Source organism: Perissodus microlepis, chromosome 8 (genome assembly GCF_051167445.1).
Source record: "Perissodus microlepis isolate ML-2025 ecotype Zambia chromosome 8, ASM5116744v1, whole genome shotgun sequence".
Classification (NCBI taxonomy): Eukaryota; Metazoa; Chordata; class Actinopteri; order Cichliformes; family Cichlidae; genus Perissodus; species Perissodus microlepis.
In genome coordinates, this window is record NC_140468.1 from 9,547,881 (window position 1) to 9,571,710 (window position 23,830).

Consider the following 23,830-nt stretch of genomic DNA (forward strand, 5'->3'; position numbering starts at 1 on the left):
GATTCAACACACTCACATGGATTATGTAGAAATATTGCCTAGTAATGATTGACCCTTATTCTAAATGGGTGGAGGCTTTTCCCTGTGCTAAACTGGACTCATACACACCCCAGTAAAAGAAATAATTCCCAGATTTGGAATCCCAGAAACACTATATAGAGATAAGGGCAAGGATTTTGTTAATGAAGTAATAAATAGACAAGTTCAAAATTGAAGAATAAACTTAAAAATCACTGCACATAATTATATTTTCAATTTTTTATTCTGACACATATCTAAGACAAAACACATAACCGATTTTTTAAAATGAACTTATACACAAAGGATGTGTTCAGTCAACAATATATCTATCTATATAAATATATATATAACGTTTCTTGACTCCAAACTGGTCTCAAACTGTGAAGCTGGGTGCAAAAAAGGGCATCAACATCTGTCATGTGCTTGTTTCCACATTGATAAAACCACGATGATTACATTTTAGCGTGAATTTATTAGGTCTGTTTTATCCATTTCCCTAGTGCTATGGTTTAGATATTTACCTATATAAAAAAACCCCAGAAACTCCTCAAACTAATTGTTAAATAGTCTAACACACTGATTGGTGAGCATCAGTTACAGTAGGTGACCTGGTTGGTTTTCACCTGACGACTCTGGATGAAGGCTTGTGGGGCCACCTGTCCAACAGCTAAAGCTGGGGTCATGCAATAAGAGGATGAATCCAAGCACAGCAGTAACTCTACAACAGATTGGTTGAAAAAGAAAATAAATGTGCTGCAATGGCCGAATCAAAACGCAGACCCGAACCTGATTGAAGTACAGTGGCTGCGAACTTCAATGAACTCAAGTAATGCAGTAAAGAAGGCCCAGATTCCTTCACAACGATGTGAGAGACGGATAAAGTGGCAAGAAAACTTCAAGCACATGATATCGCAGGCAGCCTCAGATACACTAGCTACCTGCAGACTTAATCGTTTGGGATCATGATAAATATCTGCTCAGATATTAGCGCTATCAGATAAAGCAGACATCATTAAAAATAACAGTTTCATGAGGTTTTCAGTTAGCACAGCAGTCCTGATAAAATGCTGAGTTAGGCAATATACAGGAAAGCGTAATTTTTCAATGCTAAACTTACACTTCCCTAGACTATGAGAATTTTTGTGGATCCAGAAACTGAGAAGTGAAAGCATGCGGAAAAATGCAGACCCGTCATAAATGTATTATATTGTTAAAAAGAGGAAGTGACAATGTTTTGTAATTTTGCTTTTTTCCCCACAAAGTGATGGATAAGTAAGACTCTCTTCAGCGATAACACAAGAATAAAAAAACAACAACGTTTCACTTTAAACAATCATTTTATTAGCAGTCCCAAGAGGCAATGAAAAAAAAGAATAAAAGGAACAGAAATTAAGATTACAGTCAAGACGGCGGGTCAATCAAAGTCAGTGAACATAAAGACGGAACAGAGGGCTGCACACACACACACAGAGCACAAAGTCACGTCGTTATAAAAGGAACAAAGTGATAAATGAAGACCGAGTTTAACCTCACGGGTGGTGTGTGTGTGTGTGTGTGTGTGTGTGTTGGCTGATCCCTCTGTTCCTCAGGAGAAATTCACCAGGACCGACCCCACATTCACACAATCGCACACCTCACATTCACGCAGACATATCGAGAAAAGAAAAAGGAAAAAAAAAAAAAAAAAAAAAAGAGAAAAGCCACGTCTTCCTCTCCTCAGTAAAAGCCATGATTTTATATTTAGGCTATTTGTGACACAAATCAACCATCAACAAACCACAGCCGTTCAGGCAGGCCTTTAAAATCGTTATTTTTCTATTAATTCTGTACAGATTATATATTTTATTTACACACTGAACAGCTTGTCAACTTCTCAGTGTGGAGGCAACCCAAAACTTTGCAAACATTCACTGGTGTTCACACGTCTGCTGCCGCTCTGTGCTCATCTCTGCCTGCTTTCATACAAACCCGGACATCAACGCCTTCGGTTAATATAAAGTCTGCAGCACTACTCGCCTTCAACATTCGCCCAACAAACAAAGCGATCGGAAGCACGTTTCCCCTCACTGTGACGCTTAAAATAATAGATTCACACGCCTCATTCATTCCCCCTTCAGTTTGTCTCTGGCTTTTCTCAGTGCTGCATAGACCTGGAAATAATGAGAGCTTCCTCTCATGACAGTCTCGAGAGACAGATGCTCGCCCCGGTGAGCGAAACTCAACTGACGCTGATTGAAACCAATCTGAATTGCCGATTACTGTAGCGATTCAGCAGTCACAGAAATTACATGCACCTTTATTTTCAGTGCTTCCTGTTGGTAAGATCAAATCAGACTCCAGTTTGAGTTGTTAATCTAGGGCTTAAAGTCAGATGCTCGCACCTGGAGACACAGCAGGAGATTTAAAAAACAAAACAAAACTGGGCAATGGGTCACTAATCCTCTCACATCTGGAAACACACACTCACACATTACGGATGATTGGAGCAGCATGGGAACAGAAGGGGAGGAAGGGGGTACTAAGGCCATGATTATAGTGGATGAGAGACAGAAAGAACAGCATTTATTCAATTCCCTATGTCCTTCACTGTAATGGGATTTAGTCATATAAAAAGTGTTTTCTATCCAAGAGTCATTCATGCACCCAAACAGCCTTTCAGTGCTTTTAATACAGACATTACACCAACTACAGCCGGCATCCGCCTTCTCCGTCAGTCTGTTGCATACATAATTGTTCATTTTTGTATGTACATTACTCTCCCTCATAAGTTATTTCGCTCCTGCTGCTGTGGAGCAGCAAATTTGAGGCAGAGTAAAGCTTTATTAACATCAGATCCCCCCTATGTCTCTCTCTCTCTCACTCACACACAGATACACACTCGCACTGTCACGCACACATGTGATCTACCAGCTGGTCTCTGGTGCTCAGCTGACAGACAGTAAGGGGAGCTTTAGTTTATTAGGTTTAAAAAAAAAAAAAAAAGGAAAGGAAAAAAGATCAAGCGCTTTCTTTCACTTGGAAAGGTGACTGGGATGGATCTGTGTGGTGGTGGTGGTGGTGGTAGTGGTGGGGGCTCATACAGGTGAAGGTGGGAATTTGCGGTGGGGGGGCCTAGCTGAGAAGCTGGCGGATCTCCTTGTGCATGTGACACAGGAAGTCTACGTATGACGCTCCCCCGCTGGCGCTCTTGTCTTCGACCAGGAAGTGTCTGAATATCAGCTCGGCCCTGTCTTCCTGCTTTACCACCATCAGCTGCAAAATGACAGAGAAAGGTGTGTGAGAAAGAGGAGGCAGACTTGATACAAAATGTGCCCATAAAAACATTAAATTAAATCACGTATTGAGCATCCAGCTCACAATTATTGCAACAAGACAAACATAAAAGTGTATTTAAAAAAAAAAATCAAAGTATCTCCTAAAACTTACATCATGAAATTAAAAAAAAATTGAGTTTGAGATTTTCCATTTTAATATTCACATAAATGTTTCATCAATTATCAAAAATAGCTGCCTTTTAATTCTTTGTTAATCTCCTAACTTTCCAATTAGGACCAAACACTAGTTTAGATACACGTATCGGGAAGTCTGTGTTACAGAAATTAGAAAAAGACATTTATCCACCTAAATAACTGGACTGACCCGCCCAAAGCAGCAGACAGTGCACAAAAGAACTGAAGAAGAGAGTGCGCGCAGGGTGGAGTGAGTGGAGACGAGGGTTGGGAGTGATTTGTGACAAAAGGATAGCACAAAGAGCGAAAAGAAAGGTTTACAAATGGTCTCCAGACAGTTCAGGTTGAGCATTTTGGAGACAAAGTTTGAGGCAAGGGCGTGATGGTTTTAACATGTGCAGAGGAAAGATGGCGAATATATTGGTGCTGCTGGGCAAGAAGAAAAGTGGACCACAGGACATTAATGGATGCAGTAGAGGAGCTGCAGAGTGGTGGTGTGACAGAGGAGGATAATAGGGATGACAGGGAGGCAACTTGAAGAAGAAGATGAAAAATCTATTTCTCAACAGAGGTAGCATGCAAATTGTTTAAAGTGCACCTGTTGCACATGTTCTTATTTTCTGTCATATAGACATTGTTACAGTGGTGGATTCTCATATTAACATGGCCAGAGTTTCCAATAATGAGGTAATAATTCATAATAATCCAATAACTAAGCTGCCTTAAATTCTCAGTTTAGACAGTTTGTTTTATGTTTTTGGACCTGAATGATGCCACAAAGATGGTATCCTTAAACAGTCTTCTCAGTCACGCAGCACAGAAACTCCACTCAGCTGCTTTTCAAACCTTCTGTTTAGGAGCAGCAGCCAATCAGGGAAAAGCAGGCTTAAAAGGAGAGGAGTTAAAAATGGCCTGTGGGGTAGCACTAAGAGCCAGTATAAGCGAGATAAGGATTATTTTGAACTATGAATCATGCAAAGCTGCCCAAACCATAACAGGCTCCTTTTCAGAAACATTATGGGGTAAAAAAGTATGAGAAAACTTGCCTTCATGTATCGCGATCGCTGTGCTCTGAAAGAATAAATAAGCTGTCTGAGAGCCTGAGAGATGGGGTTGTCAAGAACAGGCAGACTTGTCTGAAACAAAAAGCAGAAACATTCAGAAAATATATTATACTTTAAACCATTACAATACAGGAAACAACTGTAATATCACTATTATAAAACTGTTTATGTTGTGGTAAAATTCACATTAAACATTCAGGATGACTGATTTTGTGAGGCTTTCATTAGAACTCTCTTTAATACCACGTTTGAGTCGATCTGGCTGAAGCTCGGCGTGCCAAAGATGTTAAGCAGCAGCTCCTGCTGAACGCTGGCTCCCACCCACAGGAAAAGGTGGAGCCCGGTCTCCAGCAGGTAAACTCCTCCTTTCGACAACCTCTCCTCAGAGTCCCTCACTGCCACTGGCAACGAACCGCTTTCCAATTTCATCTGGAAGATGAACAAAAAAAATTAGATGCTACTGTCTGCTGGCATTTCAGCCTGCTGATCAGGTGGTAGATTTAGTTCAAGCTAGCTTACATTTTTCCAACAAACAGAAATAATTTGATTTGAATTGTATTTCTGGGGCTTTTTAACATATCACACACCACCACGGATGCAGTGTTCAGCATTTTGCCAAGAACACCTCAAAACTTTACGTCCTGAGCCACAGCTACCTCAGAGTGGTCACATGTTACAGAATTTGGGTTTTTCTGATGATCTGAATCCTGTATTCATATCAGACAGATATCAAAGCCAATATAGTCAAAAACACAAAGCATCTTCACTGTGTGCTCTTTGAGAGCATCACTGTATTCATTTGTTTGCATTTGGCTTCATAAAACAGGCTGTTGCACTGACCAAGTGAGCAGCATCAGAGTGGCCATATCAAATATGAACTTATTTCTAGTGTTACCCCCAGTTTTAGACTTTTGTGGCCAAAGCATCCAGCCGAGAACGTGAACAGATTAGATCTTTGGGGGCTTTTGTCTGCGGTCTCACCACTGGCAGCAGGCGGGGGTAGAAGAAGACGTGACTCTCTGCAACATCCATGCAGCTGATCAGCTGTCTAAGGTAAGCTCGGTCATCCAATGAAACGTCGGCTCCAGGTAGCAGCACATCACTCTTCAGCACGCAGTTCAGATATACTGGGAGCAACTTCATACACTCAGGGAGAATCAACTGGGGAACGAAGAAAACAAAACAAAAACCCACTGTCATCAATTCAAACACCTAATGACGAGTAAATATGCTGAATCAGTTTATGAGAAAGGCAGGTTTTTGTGGGTTTGATATGAAACGGATATAGATTATAGCGTGGATAGGGATTCATTTGATTCATTTGTATTTTAGCTTCCATTATTCATCTGTTGTTTTATCCATAAAAAGCATCATGAAAGCAGGATTACAATCCTCATCTTGTGTTTCGTTTGAGTGCAGTGTAGTTTTTAAACATTCAGTTCTGAGTCTCTCTGTGAACCGTGTGTGGCCTTGGTGGATGTGAAAGTTGACCTTCTGAGAGTATGCATGTGGATGCTTTCACAGTACCTGACCAGCAGATGAGGGACTTGCACAGTTCTTCCTGTAGCACGCCAGAATCTGAGCACACTGGTTCACAAGAGTTTCTCTCACTGCCTTAGTGGGGTTGCTGAGAACGCCACGGAAAGCTGGAAGAAACCAAAAACACACGCACTCAGTATCACCTGCTATGGTGCATTACACTGACATCTAAATGAAATTAACTGCAACCACTTTTCTCTCAGATATCTAACATTTACCGTCTTTGCTTTCCTTCAGTCAGTGACCTTAGAAAGTTGCACAGATGTTGATAACAGCAAGCTCTCAAGAGGAGCTACAGCTTACTACTGTTAGGCAATTTGCAGCTCTGCAGGAGCAGCTCAGCAATGTTTGGTGTTATTTTTAGAAAATGTTATTCATTCAATTCTCCACTCACACCTAGTTAGAGAACACTGGAGAGAGAGAGAGAGAGAGAGAGCATTTAAGGAGTTCACACTCCTCCACAGCACAAAAACTCACCGTATTTGGAGAAGTAGTTGATGATTGTGTCTGTCTCACAGTTCCGGTACAGGTCAGCCAGCTGAGAGCAGCAGTTCACGGCCATGTTGTGGACGCGGAGACGCCTCTGGCCGCTGCAGCTGGTGTACAGCACGGCACACTGCGAGGAAACAGGTTTTATTAGAATGAACAGAGACACAAAACCTTTCATACTTTAGCAAAGCTGTGCAACTTACGTTGCCTCTTCTTGAAACCACTTAAACGTAACCACAATCACCAGTCCTTCACATCAAACAAGTATATTTGGCAACTTTCTATATTACCTTTATCTGAACATTCATTTCTAAACAGCTAGCCTCAGTCTTTCCTATCCTTGATCTAGAGGACAAGCCCTTGTTCTATTCTGCAGATCCACTTTGAGTTTGACGGCGACGTTAACCAGTACCACCTGTAGCAGGTCGAGAACTGGTTCAACGAGATATCACCAAGGCTGCAGAACAGAACAAAGACTGCTGCTGACAGCTGCAGTGCATGACATTTATCCTGGAGTTCACTGAGATAACTCAAAGGAGAGCAAGCGAACTGTACTCGCCCCTTTTTAAATAAAATATCTGCAGAGGAGAACTCTATCCATCTGACATAAACACAGCTTTACTAAATCATCGTTGCTGCCATTTGTAAGAACTTTAAACCCTTTGAAAAGCCTGGTTTGTTTACACTCTCCTTTGAGGATTTCGTTACAAGCATGCACACCTGCATGAGCGCCCCCGTCTCCTCGCTGAGCTTGTCATCGTGTTTGAACTCAACAGTGATGGCCTTGTCACAGTCGAGACCTGCCAGCTCCACATCTGTGGTGTTACTCATATAAAAGGAGCCGAAGAAGTCTGTTGCTCGGATGCCTGAGGGGAGGGAAATTAAGTCAGCTGTTACATGCTACATCTATAGACTTTTTTTTGTTCGTTTTGAAGTGCTGAAGTCTCACCTGTGCTGGTTCGCACCCTCATAACAGCATCAAACCCAACTAGTTTCTGAACGTCTCGTCTGAGGTCGTTTAAGAATCGCTCCTGATCCGACTGGGCCTGCAATAAAGAAAGCACATAGTTATACAATCCAGCTGGTGGTGACTCAAAATGTTTTCTTCAAAGTGGCTGGATGTAGAACATTGAAACAAAACTCTCATGCTATCTATTGGAGTGAAACTGAAGGAGGAGCAGAACGACTTTTGCTCACCTGGAAGTAGGTGTATTTATAGACTGAACCTCCAGTGGAGACGGGAACCACAGCTAATGTGGCAACATCCACATACTGGTTGGGGAAGAGGAAAAGATCCACACAACAGCCCTGGGCTACACACTCCTTAGCCAGAGAGCTGTAGAAACCCACCTGAGGCTGAAATAGCGACTGTGGACGACAAGAAAGGAAAGGGAGTGAGTGCGAAATAACACAAGAAGTTGACCTGCTAGAATATAAAGTCATGTCTCATGCTTACCTTCTCCTTGTCTGTTCCAATCAGTTTCTTGTCTTCTCTGTTTTTTAGTTTTCCTGGGGCCTCCGCGATGGGCAAAGAGGTGTGAAACACAAACAGCTTCCCAGCACAGTCAGCAGCCTGTGGGGAGAGAAGACACAGGTCATCAGACTGTGACTCAGATAAATGGCACTGGAGCACCACCTACTGCTTTTCTGTGTCAGAAGCTGTCATTAGGAAAACGTTTCAAAAAGTGCGTAAGCTAAAGGGCTCCACAAAGCTGCAGTATAAGATAAACAGGGTTTATTTTGAACAGTGAAAACAAAGCTACTCTAGAAGAGTCCAAAAATAAAAATATGGAACTGGAAATAAGTGTAACAGGCCCCTCTTTTAAGATCGATTTAGGCATTAAAAATTAAAAATACACAAATGTTTTGTTTCAGAGCTGCCCATCGTTGTAGCTTTAACCCTCTGGGATCAACGTACGCGGCGGTGCGTCCAAATCACATGACCAATTTAAGAAGACACGGCAACAAGATACAGTCTCCATTTCAACTTGTGTTGAAAGTACCGACTTCAAATTACATAGCAGTTTTTAAATTGTGTCGATAGACCACATAGGACCAGAGTTATGATAAAAAATATACACAATGTTTTTCCTGAATACTGTCGTCGTGTTCACTGGTGGGAATTTTTAAAAAAAAAAAAAACACCTGCATTTCAGCGCTAGCAGGCACTCTATTAAAAAAAAAAAAAAAAAAGAGGACAGACAAAAAACACCCTCTTGCTATTGGTGGAAAAATGTACCATATCGACTTTTCAAAAAACTATATGGCCACATGTGGCATTTTTAGAAGTTTTACCAATGACACAGCGAGTGAAAGAAACACCTCCTGCTTTCAGGCCTGTGGTGTTCTCCTGTCTTGTAGTGGACAGAAACTATTTTTTTTGGAGCGGCACAAATAAATTGTGTGCCTTCTTATTTGATGGAGAAGGTCTGTTTGTTCTGTAAAAATTATAAGAGGTTATATAAAACACGCCTGAGGCCTTGGCTGCATTTTTATGTAAATAGTTGTATATAATTTTGTTGTTTGCCAAAGTCGTGCATAGATTTTTAAAATGTACAATTTATATTTGCATTTAAAGTTATTAAAATGATTAGATAAGATAACCTTTATTAGTCCCACAGAAGGAAAATTAGCTAAATATGTTTGTGGTTTTTACAGAAAAATATAACTTTTTTCTACTTTTTGATCAATTGTGTTAATACAGTAAGTGAAAATGAAAACATAACTGGAAATTCAGACATGTGAGGTTGTGCTGAAAAGAATGGTACCAAACAAGGCAACGTAAATTGCTTTTAAAGGTGAAAGATAGACGTCAAATCAAAAGCAGTAAAAAAAACAGCCAATTATACCCGGGACCCCAGAGGGTTAATATTTGGCAGCAAAAGCAAATTTTATTAAAAGGTTATTTATTATTTACATTAATAACATAAGCCCTAACATAAGCAGTTTGGTACCAAGTACTAAGTGAGAAAAAATGGACATTTTAAAGGTTTTCAAAGTTTGAAAGTTAACTTTTATCTTCATCTTCAAGAAGTCTCTAAGATTTCTGGACCTGGACACAAAACACGACAGGCGTTTACCTTTAGAGCCTCCAGTCCCGCTTGGATGACGGGTCCAAACACCGTCTCCGTCTCCCTGGTATCTGCAAACATCTCTGGGATCTGGTCCAGCAAACTGGAAAAACAAGCAGCAAGTAATTAACCCAGATCAATGTGTCTGACCATCTGTCCATTCATGTATTTGTCCAAGTGTCAATGTCCACTTTATGGCTGCCCACCTCTCGATAACTTGTCTGCTTTCATTTACATTCACCAGGAACCCGTCAAGCAGGGGTACAAACATGTCTGACACGTCTGACACCACCATCATCTGGGGCTGGGCCAAGCTCGACTTGACGTTGTAGAAGTGCAAAACCTTGTTGTAGGTGACAAAACCCACTCGCACTGCAGATTCCACTTCGGGATTCTCCCTGAATCAAAAAATAAATACATACATAAATCAAAACCACGTTCCCTGAGATGAGCTACAAATCTGACAGTACTTTTCTTCATTCAGGTGTGTGCTTGAGTACCTGGGGAGGCAGTCTAGTAGGGTCTTGAGTTCCTGGCAGACGATGTTGACCATGCCGCTCTTCACAGCATTGTAGGACACATCAATAAGGAAGATGAAGGCTGGAGGCTGAGGGAGCTTGTTATTCTGTAAACAGACAAGTCATAAATAGATACACAGGTACGCTCAGGAATTACTCGTTGTTTAATTGGATGTGGTCTCGGACTTTAGTACCAAGACTTATACAACATATATATTTTTTCAGATTCTTTCCACTTTACATGTCCTCAGTCCTAGCCTCATCAAGCATGTCACATCTGGAATCCCTGACTTGGGTTAAAGAAAACTAGAGCTGCCTTCTGATGGTGATCGTTATGCTTCACTCACATTTTTTGCTCAAAAATACTCTGATGTTTGCTTGGCTAATAAATCTACTGCAGACTTTTTCTTTAGCCACTGCACATTTTTAAGTTCAGCCAAGATAACAAAAAGAGAACCTCATACTTTATCAACAACATCTAACCAAATGAAGAAAAGTTTCTAATGTATTTATCCAAATAATTACTAAATAATAACTAAAAAAACTAAATAGCAAAGCAAGTGTTAAAAGCTTCTATTAAGTCCATATGTTTCTAATCTTGTTAAATAAGAGGAATTATGATATTTACTAAGACAAGACTCATAATAGCTCCAGTTTCTTTGATAATACCACCATATTAAAAAGGTAAATAATTGAAAATTGAAAAATAAATACAAAATAAGATAAGCGCTATGATGGTATGAGTAAGTATCAGCCACTGTCATTGGTGATATATATTTTTTAAAGATCCTATCCCCATTAATATCGTATCCACCAAGGCCCATTAATAATTTAATCATACTGAGATATAGTGACGTTTTAGTGAGAATTAATCACTTATTATTAAACCATAAAATTAATTTTAAAAAATGATGATTGATACATGGTAAATAGTCAGCTGCAGACTTTTAAGAGGTACTTTAACCTCCTAAGACCCGAACTCTTCCATGGCATGCATTTTTAATTTCTCTTTGATATTTGGGCATATTGGGACCTGATGAATGTAAAAACAAAGAATTACCAGATTTTTTTTTTTACCTGATTTTTGTTTCTGACAAAAATGAGATGCACATATGAGGATATCTGTTTAAAATTTCAATAGAACAGTGGCAGTATAATGTCCTCGTAAGTGGATATAAGGCCCTTGTAGAGAAAAATTTAGTATTTTGGTGTAGACAACCCAAAATGTGATGTCCACATATGTGGACATGGAGCTTTCAAGCGTGGGTCTTACCTTACAGTAGTCAACAGTCGCAAGGAATTCATAACTGCCCAGTGAAAGCTCTGGCCTGTCGTAGCAGTCCACCCTCTTACCGGTGTGGTCCAGATGCTGGAAGTAATGTGGAGGCACTGTGGGGGAAAAAGCAGAAATGATATCAGCGCACATCAGGGTACCATTTATAGTCTCTCAAACGCTGCATCTTTTCACATATCACTATGGACACATGTGCTCACCCTCTGTGACACAGCTGCAGAAACCACACTGGAAGCGGCGACCTCCCTCTATGAACTGCATGTATGGACACATGTAGGCCTTGCAACGGTTGCAGCGGATCGGACCGCTCTCGCCGTGGTCCACCACGAGTGGAGGGGGCTGAGGAGATATTCGTGAAAAGAGTAAGACGAAACTAAACTTCACCAAGACGAGAAAAAGGATTCAAACACCCTAATGTGGACAGAATTACCCAACCGAGACGCAATATGTACCAAACTGTTATCAGTTAAAAATAAATAAGTCATGCCTGCTTTTCCCTACAGCTGTTTTTCATACACAACATGAAAGTCCAATCCAAATGAATATATATTACGCGTGATGACAGCATGAAACAGGGTCATGCAGCCACTCCCACCTTTGATTTGAAGAGATTATCCCACTGACATTACGTGCATCCTCTGATACTATCTACGTATTAGGCTTTTTCCTGAAAAATAATCTTTTATCAAATCTGGCTCCGAGTAATAACTGTTCCACTGTTGCAGCAGAAGATGCAGCCGCAGATACAGATGAGATGAAGACGATGAAATGCAAAAGAAGCTTGTTAATGGGACAAATAAACAATAGAATATTATTTTTCAAAGACATTCAGCATTTTCAAAGATATATTTTTGCATTCAGAGCTTGTTTGCCTTTTTAAAAAAGTTCAATCTCTAGGCAGAAGATTTTCTTCCTAATACAATACTGCAAATGAGAAAAAAAAAACCCTAATTCTAAGTCTAATTGTAACTTACAGAATTCACAACACAAAGGAGATATGAGAGAGCGCCAGAGCAAAGGAATCACTCACCTCATCAGGTGGCAGCGTGGCGAGGGGCTTGATGACAGCAGCCAGTGGCACCTGAGACTGCTTTGCCATATCAGCTGTGCAAGGCATGTTGTAGGCTGTACAACGAATAAACCTGGGACTGGCATTCCCTAAACACAAGCACAGTTGCTCCATTATTATCAATGCTAAATGTAAAAATTATTTTCAAGAATGAGTTTAGTGTTATCGTGTTAACTATTTGGACAAATGAAGTGAACTCCAGGATAATTGTGGCTGAGAAAACCAGAGAGGACAAAAGAAGGAGAACAACCTTGGTCTTGAACCTGGAAGTTGGTGGTGACCAGTGGTGGGGCTTGACCCCTGACCCCTGTGGTGAATGGCTCGGTAGTTTTAGCCTTGTCATCCTCTATTACCTGGATCTAATAAAGAGGGGGGGACAAAAGGTGGCCCACGTTCATACATGATCACAGCATCAATATAAGACATTTATAGGACACACTATCCCCGAGTCTCACAAAAATTAAAAGAGGCACATGAAAACCACTCATGCAGGAAAAGACTTGTATACAACTCCCCCACACAGAGATTTGCAGCCACTAACACACAACTATACCCTGTGATGATCAGTGGACAAAAACAATAAAGTCAATTCATGCTGAAGCGATTCTGTCAGAATTTAAAACAAAAAATTAAATCCCCAAAAGAACCGGGAAGGATTTATCAAGGCATGCCTTAAATGCAAGAGACTTGATGGTAAATCCAATCCAGGCTAGCATGCAGGGCTTGGAAAAGGATTATAGGCGTTGTGTGGGTGTCTCAAGTTTACTTTGAAAGACAGAAGTTCTCTTAAGAACCAGCTGCCTCAAAATCCTGACCAAAAACACAAACAGTGAGGTGGGCAAAGGTCTATACGACCTTGTGTACAGGCTGTTAATGTGTAATCTGAGTTTCACAAAAAGTTGCACTACATCTTAGTCATTTTTCCTGACAGTCTCTTGAAAACTTGAGACAGCTTGAGACTTTAGAAAATGCTTTTTTTTTCTTTATTGTTGCAAACTGGATGAAAAGATCCCACAAAAATCAGTCAGACAGGAAACCATTAAAGATTAAAGGGTCATGGCACAGATGTGCCTCATCTTCACCATTCAGTTTTTGAATGAATTATACAAAGAATAACATGTTACTTAAGGAGCGCTAAAGGTCATGGTATGGAACTAATACACTCACACTCATCATTATTTCATGTATTTGTGCTATGTTAAAGGATTAGCAGGATAAATGTACTGGTTTCACACCTACTGTCCAGACATGAGAATGGTAACAATTAGGGCTGTGCGATATGACCAAAATCTCATATCCCGATATAAGACATCTATCGTCCCGATAACGATATAAATCACAAAAATTTTACATTTTCTGAAAATTCTGTGAATCTCAGGCAGCTCGTCTTGCGTGAAGTGTTTCCAGCTGGGCGTTGTGTACCTGGAGTCGAGTGTTTTAACCGATGCATGAAACTATACATTTTTAGACAAAAATTGTAACGGCCGCCGTTTTCTTTGTGAGTATTTATTACACGGCGTGCTGCGGGGAAAAGCCTGTTCTAACGTTTGAGTCGAAGGTTTATTTTTTAGCACCTGACGACTCTTTTTTGCTTCTCATCCGTAAACACTCTGCATACTCTTTCACGTGATTCAGTTTATTTTGAAAAGTCTCAACAGGATCTTGAGCTTTATTGTGAAAGGTTTATGTGGAAAATAAACAAGCGGACACGTGATGGTTTTACTGTCGTTGTTGCTAACGACAACGCATAAAAACAGGCGCTTGTCCGTACATAGTGTGGTTATATTACATATAACAGAAAGAGAGAACTTTAAGAAATTAATATAGCCGCTACAGTGGCCATCAAAACGATGAAAAAATATTGCCGTAAACAGTTTATTTTGCGACACCACGAAACAAACGATAGCGTAAAATGAAACGATCCGATATATATCGTTATATCGAACAGCCCTAGTAACAATCTTCTCATCCAGTTCTTAACAAGAAAGCACAAAGAAACATTTTCTACAATGTTAAACTTTCCCTTGAAATATTACGTCTGTGTTGTGTTTTGTTTGGGCTGTGACAATTTCATCTGGGCATTTCTGCTAAAAACATATCAGATATCAGCATATCAAAATGTATCTGTGACACAACAACTGGATCATAACATGAATTTAAATAAATAAATAAAAAACTGTCATGATCGCTAACTTTAAGGGAGTAGAGGAAAAAGACAGGATGAGGAGGCAGTGGGTTACTGCAGTCAGGCACAAAGAAGAGGATGAAGCAGAGGAAAAGGCACACAGGAAACTTACTGGGCTTGGGATAGCGTCTGGATCTATTCTATGTCTCGGTTTCTGCACAGCCGGCATGTCAGACGCTTGCTTTACATTCAAATGTTTGTCCAGCAAATTGTGCAAAACAAGTAAATACAAAGAGTAAAAGATAAAAAGGAGTGTGAGAGGAGAAAAATCAGCAAGACTGAGCTCAGCAGCAGGTAGCATTGCTTTTATGTAGACAGAAACACATCAGTATTATTGATTAGTTATTAGTAATATTGTAAGCTCAAGTGGAAATAAGTTTAAACTAACTAGTGGTAGCAAACATGCTTAGAATCTGAGGTTACAGTTAAAAAAGGTTAGATTTCTTCCATTCTAGAGCTTTGCAATATGAAAATAATACATTTACAATGAAATCCAAATTTATGACCATGTTGAGTAAACACACATGCATTTATCACATTATTTACTAACTTGCCATCTTTTTTCTAGACCGAGAGAGATGCTGTCAGCTGTAAAAATGGTCCCACTTCAAAAAAATTACTCTAGGAATAAACTGCTGAGAGATATTTTAATTCTTATTACTGAACTAAACTCTGAATCTTTTATAATAAATTAAATTAATCTAAATAACAGTTTAATTGTAAGGAGAACACATAATAACAGAATTATCACACAGCTCTAGGTGAAGCATGCAAAAGTCATTCACACTCAGTGTCCACTTAGGCCTATAAAATCAAGTGCAATACCATCAGATTTCGCATAAATTCCACTTTTAAGGGAAATATATAGATTATATGAACATCATAGTTAAAAGTGATGTTATACTTAACTACGCTGTATTAATGTGTTAATATGCAACAATTCTAACACTGAGAAACTTGTTCCACCTTCCTTGCTAATGCTACTTTGGTAAAATGTTTAAAGACAGATTGGCAAAGAATTGAACTAAATTGCATCATAAATATTCATTATTTTTGTTTACGATCCATCATGTGAAGAGATTTTTCCACACAACTTTTTAATTCAACCAGATGAAAGATAAAAGATAAGATCTAATAAGGAACAAAGACTAAAAATATGAAACTTAATTTCATAGGACTGTTGCATGTGAAGTGTGGATCGGATGTGTGTTGCTGGGCAGAACACAGAACCAAGAGTGAAATTTTAGAAAAAAATAATCTAAACCCATATGTGGGTCGAAATTTGCAAAGGCCCGGATGTAGCCTGGGCCATGAATTTAAGATGGCCTAGTTGTTACATTTATTTATTTCCCCTGAGGGTTGAACATTAAGAAAGCCTCGCAATATAATGCAGCTCAGTACATCATTACAACCAAATACAGATTCTAAAAGTTGGAGATTTAAGAATTGGTGTTGTGTGGCAAACCAAAACAATTGAGAATTAAACAATATATGTATTTGTGTCAGCTCACCGGGCTAGGAATGGCATCTGGGTCAAGTCTTTTCTGTGCAGGTGGAGCAGGAGCTGGTGCTCCATAGTTTGGTTGCCCAGGGTAAGGGCCTGAATACCCAGGCTGAGGGCCTCTCACCTGCCCAAACGCACCTGCAGAAAACAGCAAAACAGCTGAGATACAAAGAAAACGAATGATAAGCCTTTTTGATTTTACTTTAACAGCCGTCTCCTAACCATTCTGCTGAGGAGGGTATCCTGTCTGCATCCCAGGTTGAGATGGAGGCTGCTGTAGTGGCCCAGGAGGACCTGCCGGGCCCTGGGGTCCTGGAGGCAGGTGATTGCTCTGAGCCATGGAAGTGGGAGGCATTTGAGGTCTAGGAGGATGGTGCCCTGAGTGATAGGGGGATGGCTGAGATGGAGGGGGTTGCTGCTGGGGTGGCATGGGACCTGGGTACTGGCAAGAGGGGGCTGAGGTTAGAGGGGGGCCAGGAGGAGGAAAAGAACCAGGCTGAGAGCTAGGAGGGGGGCCTTGAGGTGGAAACGAGCCTGGGGCAGAAGGCGGAGGGCCACTGGCAAAGGAAGATTGACTGACAGGTGGAGGTGCTGAAGAGAAAGGGGGCTGGGGTGTAGGGAAGGACTGCTGTGCCTGGGACACTGGGGGAACAGGAGGTTGACTTTGTGTAGGCACCGGACCCGAGTAAGAGGATGGAGGTAAGGTTTGCTGAGGAGGAGGATGTGGAGGTACAGAAGAGGTGAACTGCTGCTGCTGCTGAGAGGTAGGGGGAAGAGAGGAATTGAATGGCTGTTGAGAAGAAGGCGGTGGGCCGCTATAATATTGCTGAGGAGCTGCGGGGCCACTGGGAGGTGGCGGCTGGGTGGGAGCAGAGGACACAGGGGGTGGGGCTTGGGTGTAGGAGGCCTGGGGTGCGGCCGAGTACCCAGTGCTGACAGGAGGCTGGGAGCTGTGAGGTGGAGCTGAATAGAGAGCGAGAGACAATACAATCTTTAAATATCATAAAGAGAATATAAGACTGCATGCATTAAACTGAAAAACAAATCTATTCAAATTACCATATCCTGGCCCAGCAGCGGTTGGTGGTCCAGAGGTGATCTGCATCCCCGTCATCTGGTTGGTAACCTGCTGCATTGTGGATGGGGGTCCATAGTGTTGGGGATAAGAAGGGTGCGGCCCCGATAGGTTCATAGCACCCTGGTTGTACGGCTGAGAGACAGCAGGTCTGAAAACACAAAGCTCTTTCAGTAGTTGATTGCACTAGGAGACACTGATGTTAGCTTGCATTCTCCACTCTAATTCATCCCAAAGGTGTTCTATCAAGTTGAAGTGAGGACTCTGTGGAGGCCAGTCAACAGGAAGCGGCCATTGCCAAACTGTTCCCACAGAGTTGGGAGCATGAAGCTGTTCAAAATGGCTTGATATGCCGAAGCATTAGGAGTTTCTTTCACTGGAACTAAGGGGCCGAGTGACTGAAAAAAAAACTGAAAAATAACTGCACACTATAATCCCCCCTTCACCAAACTTTACATTTGGTACAATGCAGTCAGACAGGTACAGTTGTCCTGGCAACTGCCAAACCCAGACTCATCCACTGGATTACCAGAGAGACAGGTGTAATTCGTCACTCCAGAAAACATGTCTCCCAGCATTTTTTACACTACTGCATCCGACGCTTTGTATCATGCTTTGTGATGTAATGCTAAGATGTAACTGCTTGGACATGGAAACCCATTCAATGAAGCCCTCTATTCACTGTTCTTGAGCTAATCTGAAGGCTACATAAAGGTTGGATAGGTTGGAGGTGATAGACTGCAGAAAGTTAACAACCTCTGCACACTATGTACCTCACCTCCTCTACCATCTAACCTTTGAATATTTATAAATGTCATACCCATGTGAGTTGTGAAGATATGCTGTGCAGTGTCCTCTCCCTGAGCTGTGACTCTGCTCTGACACGTGCACACAGAGAAGGTCAGGGCTGACTGACACAACTTCTTCTATCAATTAAACAGTATAAGGTGGCCATGTTTTTAAAATAAAATATAAACTTTCAGTCTGTATCCTCAAATTTACTGTAACCGAACTAACACACTGATTAGGACAACCTGATTACAAAATTGTCCATGTTTTTACAAGGAATGCACATTTTTAGCTTATTATTAGCGTATCTTGGAGCAAATCCAATCAGGATAACAATATCCTAGCATGACAAGCTCACCTGGTTCCTCAACAGCACCTGTCCTAATCCAGCCTTTTAAACAGCAGATAAACACAAAAAAAATGCAGAGTATTGGCAACCAAGGTACCTCCTGCTTTCTTAAATTTCAGTTTCTGTGCAGTTTGTCGAGTGCCTTAACACATCACTGTTTCTAAAAATGTGCTTTGGTTGGTTTGTAGTCTACATGTCACTCCTATTAGGAAAGCACCAGATTTTGACAGTCTCAGTACTAGTATCTGGGGTATTATAATGGATTCTGTCAACTGCTTCAATGAACTTGTACAGCAAAGGCGAAAACAAATTACCTGGGTGGTGCCTGTGCAGGAGGTGGGGGTCCATTCTGCATGCTCCCTTGACTCTGACTGTACTGATTGTACTGCTGAGGTGCTGAGACAGGCGGGGGTCCAGAGGTAGGAGGACCCCTGACAGGACCTGAAATGCAAGAGCCAAATAATTACTACATATAGTGACAAAAAGCAACTTCTCTACCAAATAATCGTGAATCAACTCTGGTATGAACCTTAGTATGTTGAGATAACTGAGGTTAGGGCTGGGCGATATGGTCTAAAATCCATATCACGGTATAATTTGAAGCACGTGCGGTAACGATATATATCGCGATATATTCTTGTCTTCTGTATAACGTATTTTCCACACTATAAGGCACACTTAAAATCCTTTAATTTTCTCAAAAATCGAGTGTGCCTTATGTATGAATTCTGGTTGTGCTTACTGACCTCAAACTGATTTTGGCGTGCAAAAATCTGTTAAAAATGTTTTGATGGATTGTCAGAGCATTACGGCTGCCGTAGTGAGGAGCTTTGCGGAGTAATCTGGGTCCAAAACTCCGTCCCCTCAGGTCCCAAAGTCAAACGAACACTAAGAGTTAAAACGGTCTAAATTCTTTCATCTTTAATAAAATCATCAGCGTTGCTGCTTTACCAGGTGTAACAATTAAGTTTAACATCCAGGCATCCATGAAAACAGAATTTATTAAATTTAACGGAGTTAGAAGTTAACAGGAAGTTAGCTCGCTAGTTTCCACCTAAACATGACATACCATGTTCTGACTGAGAGATTTTTGAAACTAATTCAAACGTACAGCTCTGCTACCACTTCCAACATAAATGAAGACAGAAAACTAAACAGCAGTGGCGTTTGCAGGGTTACTGAAGTTGGACTACCTGGTATATAATGTTGTGCTACGTGATTGCTAGCAACACAGCTATGTTAGCATAACATTAGCACAGTGAAGCTGGAGGATGAACACCAACTTTTTTTCCACTCGACAAAAGTTAACGCGAGGGATTCTGGTGGTTGGGGACAAATGCAATCGCATAGCAGGATGCTATACACGGGCCAAACTTCAGTCAGGAGAACAACTGAGATTATTCATCCACAATACGAGGTTAGTTATTAATATACTGCAACAATATGGGAATAGAACAGCTGCGAGAGAATTCAGCATTAATGAATCAATGTTACGGAAGTTAAGGAAGCGCAGTTTTTGGCTTTCCCCATATTTCAAAAGCGCGCCCGGCATAATTTGCAGACGATAATGGTTGTAGCCGCTGCCATGCTTTCGACCAAAACAGGCGCAGCTTGATGACATCATCAACATGCGCTATCGCGATAGAGCGGTATAGTCAAAATCTCTATCGTTGGCCAAATTTATATCGTTTCTATCGTATATCGTTTATATCGCCCACCCCTAGGTAACACTATTATAAGCCAAACATATTTTTCCCTCGTGGGTTTGCACAGATAGAAAACCAAGATAACAAATGCTGTGTTTGAGGAGTATCAACCAGATTTGTAAGACAAGTTCATACAGGAACTTTGTTTTCACCATTCAGACTGTAAATCTCACCCTAATAGTTTGTTTAAAGGGAACCTATTATGCCAAATATCTATTGTTGCAAAGGTGGATGCTCATAACAAACATGACCAAATATCAAGTCAACATATGTACGACTAAGTCCAACAATTAGTTTTAGACATTTTTTCTACTCTTACGTACAATGTCAACAAGGGAGGGGATATTTCTAATATGGTCATCTGAGATGCAGAGCTCTAGCTTTGAGTGCAGAAACCCCCTCCCCACCTGCTGTTAAAACCTTCTGTGTGCAAAAGGCAGCGAATCAAAAGCAAAAGTAGTAATGACCAGTGGATTCAAAGACTAAATTTATGTCTCTCACATAACAGAGATATAATTTATATTTCTGGCCTACACAAAGGTTAGTGTATAGTCGGCTGCTGTACTTGAACGTCACTGGCATTAGTCTCAGAAAGATGTTCAATTATATGCTGAGAAAAATGACACAGCAGGAAGAATAATACCTGCAGGTACAGAGAGGATTTGATGATTGCAGGGCATATGAAGTGTGAAATGAGTGAGAAACAGAGATGAGCTGGTTACCTAAGTCAAGAGGAGAGGGGAGGTCAGAGACTGGGTTGGCTGCCAAAGCCTTAGAGGGAAAGCTTGTGAAAGGAGAGTAACCTGAAATAGAAGAAAAGAGGGGAAGGAGGCAAATACAAGAAGATGAAGAGAAGTGCATGAAGCAAAGTGAAGGAAGGAGAGGGCAGTTGAGAATCAGATTAGTATGCACAGGTGCTGTACTTTTCTCACACATACATGATCACTCACATGGCAGGAGGCATGTAGGACACTCCAAGGTTATATCCCTCTGAATGCTTAAAGTACAGCCTACCTGAACTGCTGGATGTCTCACTCATGCGCACATTTTTTAACAAACTGCACTTTACCTTGCGGTGGAGCCCCAGGCTGATAGGCTGACGCAGGGCCATTGTAGGGTGCGTAGGGTGCTGGATAGCTCCCATCCAGGGGAGCGTAACCAGGCTGGCCAAAACTAGGCTGGGGCTGGCCATATGGAGAGGCCATTGGCGTGTGCTGGTTTACATTCATCCTCAGTTCATCCCTAAATCTGGATGAAATTGTGAAATAACAATACAGTTAGTTACTTAGATGTCATAGTTAAGGACTAAACTTGTTTCGCCTACTTCGTGTGTGTGAACAATAATACAACCAGGGCACCTGTAGTATGAAAGCCCCTGAAATAAGGACGGTACTGATAAAGGCTGTTGTGAAGGTATTGTGTTTCTCTGAAACAAAGACACGGACTCTTTCAAAGAGCAGGGGGAATCTGTCCACAGCAGTGCTTGCACATACTGCTAGAACATTTACTGACAACTGTAATGTTTAAGAAAAAGTTTTTTCCAAAGCAGTTTAACCAGTAAGTCTAACTAAAATAACAAGATCTTAACATCCACATAAAACATAATGGATCCAAAATGAAGTTTTTGGCACCAAGCACCTGAACTAAAAAACTAACTGTCTACAGTCTGACATAAATCCCACTGACTTATGACATATATATATAACATTTCCTGGTTCAGTGACAAAAGCTTTATTGGCTTTTTATGTTTGACTTAGCCACACCCACAGCCTTTTGAGTTTTTACACAATGTGCTACAAAAATTAAATAACATTAAATAAAAAGATTACAACCAAAAGAAAGTAAACAAACATTAATATCAAACACCTATTGCTAAAAATACACAAAATGCAAAATTATTATGCAACTCTTTTGCAGCTGTGAAAGTGGTATTAAAGATAGTATCAGATAATACCTGAGTACAGGTTTTACAAGTTATTAAAGAGAAAGTATTATAGACAACTAAAAGGATAAAAAAAAATATAGTTATGACTAGCTATATCTTAAGTTTCTTGTGAAAGAAGCTTAAGAGCTAAGGACTATATAGTTAGAAAACTAAAATAACCATTTAAGAAATGGGTTTTAGACGTTGTCAAGCTGGTTAAATAAGCCAATAAAATGCATGTAAGCAACTTTTCATGCTGTCTGCATCACAGAAAGTCAGTGTTGTCTTGCCATGACTTTTCTAAACAACTTATAAAATAGAATACTTAAAGTGATGAAAACCACACTCAAAATATCTCAAATGAGAAGATGGAAAGTAGGAAAGTAAGTCAACCATAAATCGTCAATAACATAAAATAAAAACTAATTAAGGCAGTGAGAAGAAACCAAATGCTGAATTATGAAAACCAACTTTGTGAGCATAACTCCAACACATGTCAACTTTAACCCTGCTAACAGATGTGGGTGAGTGGTGTTTTTATTCACTTTGTTCCTGGACACAGGCCTAAAATATAAGACATGAGTGATCAGTATCGTCTGACAGACAAACACGAGCTAAACGAGCGGGGCCATTGAATAATTCAGCAGTGCAGGTGCCACAGCAAGAAACACAATCGCTGGAACCGTAACTGTTCTTTTACTATGTCGGGCCTACCGAGTGACCCACATCTGTTCTAAGGTGCACTGCTAAAGGTTTGGGCTAGTAATTTTATCCAAACATCGGAGAACTTTTTAAAACTCACACAGAAATAGGGTGTTTGAGAATAAAAAACAAGTGCCAGGTAGGGAGAAGACTGTTTTGTAGGAGGAAAGTGTGAAATCTGGCGAGTAGTAATGCCGCCGCATTATAATTAGCTCGCTAGCAATGCTAACATTAGCCGGACAACATGTCAACCAAGAGCCAAAAACAACTTGCCTCTCTTATTATACAAGTAACTGTTCTGACTCTAAGTAGGGGTCAAAGCAGGACACGTTCCTTATTTAACCAGACTCCAGCTACCCCAGCATGCTAATGTTAGCAACCACACAGCCTGAATCATGACAGCACATCAGCTGTGACCAAATGCTAAGTTAGCTCGTAATCTCCTAGCTTTTCCTCAGAGCGGTGCTAGCAGTGCCTTAGCATTAGCCAAGCATTAGCAAACGTAGCGAAATCCAAGATCCCCAGCGAAGCCGGGCGGGGATGGAAAAGAAGAAACCGTATCAAAACCTAAACCTACCTCCAAAGTGATGTAAATAGTAAGGCTGTCCTAGATTTGATGCAAACTCTGAAGCCCGGTGGTCGACAAACTGAGACGCCGATGTCGTACCGGGGTGTTGCTCACTAATCCCTTCTCGGTATCAGAAGCGGACATTCAGCGGAACTGCTGCAGCGCTGTGCCACGTCCACATCCGGACTCCGCAAAGTGACTTCCTCCGAGAGAGCGCAGCAGTGGTTGCTGGAAGCTGTTCAGGCTGCTCTGTGAGAGTTTTGGTTTTATTGTAAGCATTGGGGTTTGTTTTTTCACCTTTTCTTCGGGAATTTGACAAGGCAGCGGTGTAATTGATATACGGTATCGGCAGCCAACTATTTAACATGTAAAATGGGAGTCTTTTTAATCAAAGCATTGATAGTTATTAATAAAAGTTATTAAACAGGGGCCGTTTCATGATATTTGTGGTGGCACAGAGGGGACCAAAAACCAGTGGTGGAAGGGTATTGCTGGGGTCAGGGTAATCAACCCT

At 40.9% G+C, this 23,830-nt stretch overlaps 1 protein-coding gene across 4 annotated transcripts; it reads right to left on the reverse strand.

Moving 5' to 3' along the window:
- Window positions 1–1,339: 1,339 nt before the first annotated feature.
- On the reverse strand, window positions 1,340–23,501 carry sec24c (SEC24 homolog C, COPII coat complex component). 4 transcript variants are annotated; one of them, XM_084937385.1, is made up of 25 exons: window positions 23,326–23,501; window positions 21,192–21,370; window positions 20,845–20,925; window positions 18,731–18,857; window positions 17,263–17,429; window positions 16,426–17,166; window positions 16,211–16,341; window positions 14,812–14,880; window positions 12,765–12,873; window positions 12,476–12,603; window positions 11,646–11,784; window positions 11,425–11,540; window positions 10,134–10,258; window positions 9,840–10,031; window positions 9,643–9,736; window positions 8,019–8,135; window positions 7,760–7,930; window positions 7,512–7,608; window positions 7,283–7,428; window positions 6,551–6,689; window positions 6,062–6,180; window positions 5,516–5,695; window positions 4,778–4,963; window positions 4,517–4,606; window positions 1,340–3,273 (listed from the first exon to the last, which is right to left on the reverse strand). In XM_084937385.1, exons 2-25 carry the CDS (start codon window positions 21,349–21,351, stop codon window positions 3,133–3,135), a joined length of 3,765 nt encoding a protein of 1,254 aa, XP_084793511.1. In that variant the 5' UTR covers window positions 21,352–21,370; window positions 23,326–23,501; the 3' UTR covers window positions 1,340–3,132. The 4 variants fall into 4 exon arrangements, with proteins under 4 accessions (XP_084793511.1, XP_084793513.1, XP_084793512.1 ...); XM_084937387.1 differs by lacking the exon at window positions 20,845–20,925; XM_084937386.1 differs by lacking the exon at window positions 14,812–14,880.
- Between the last annotated feature and the right edge of the window lie 329 nt (window positions 23,502–23,830).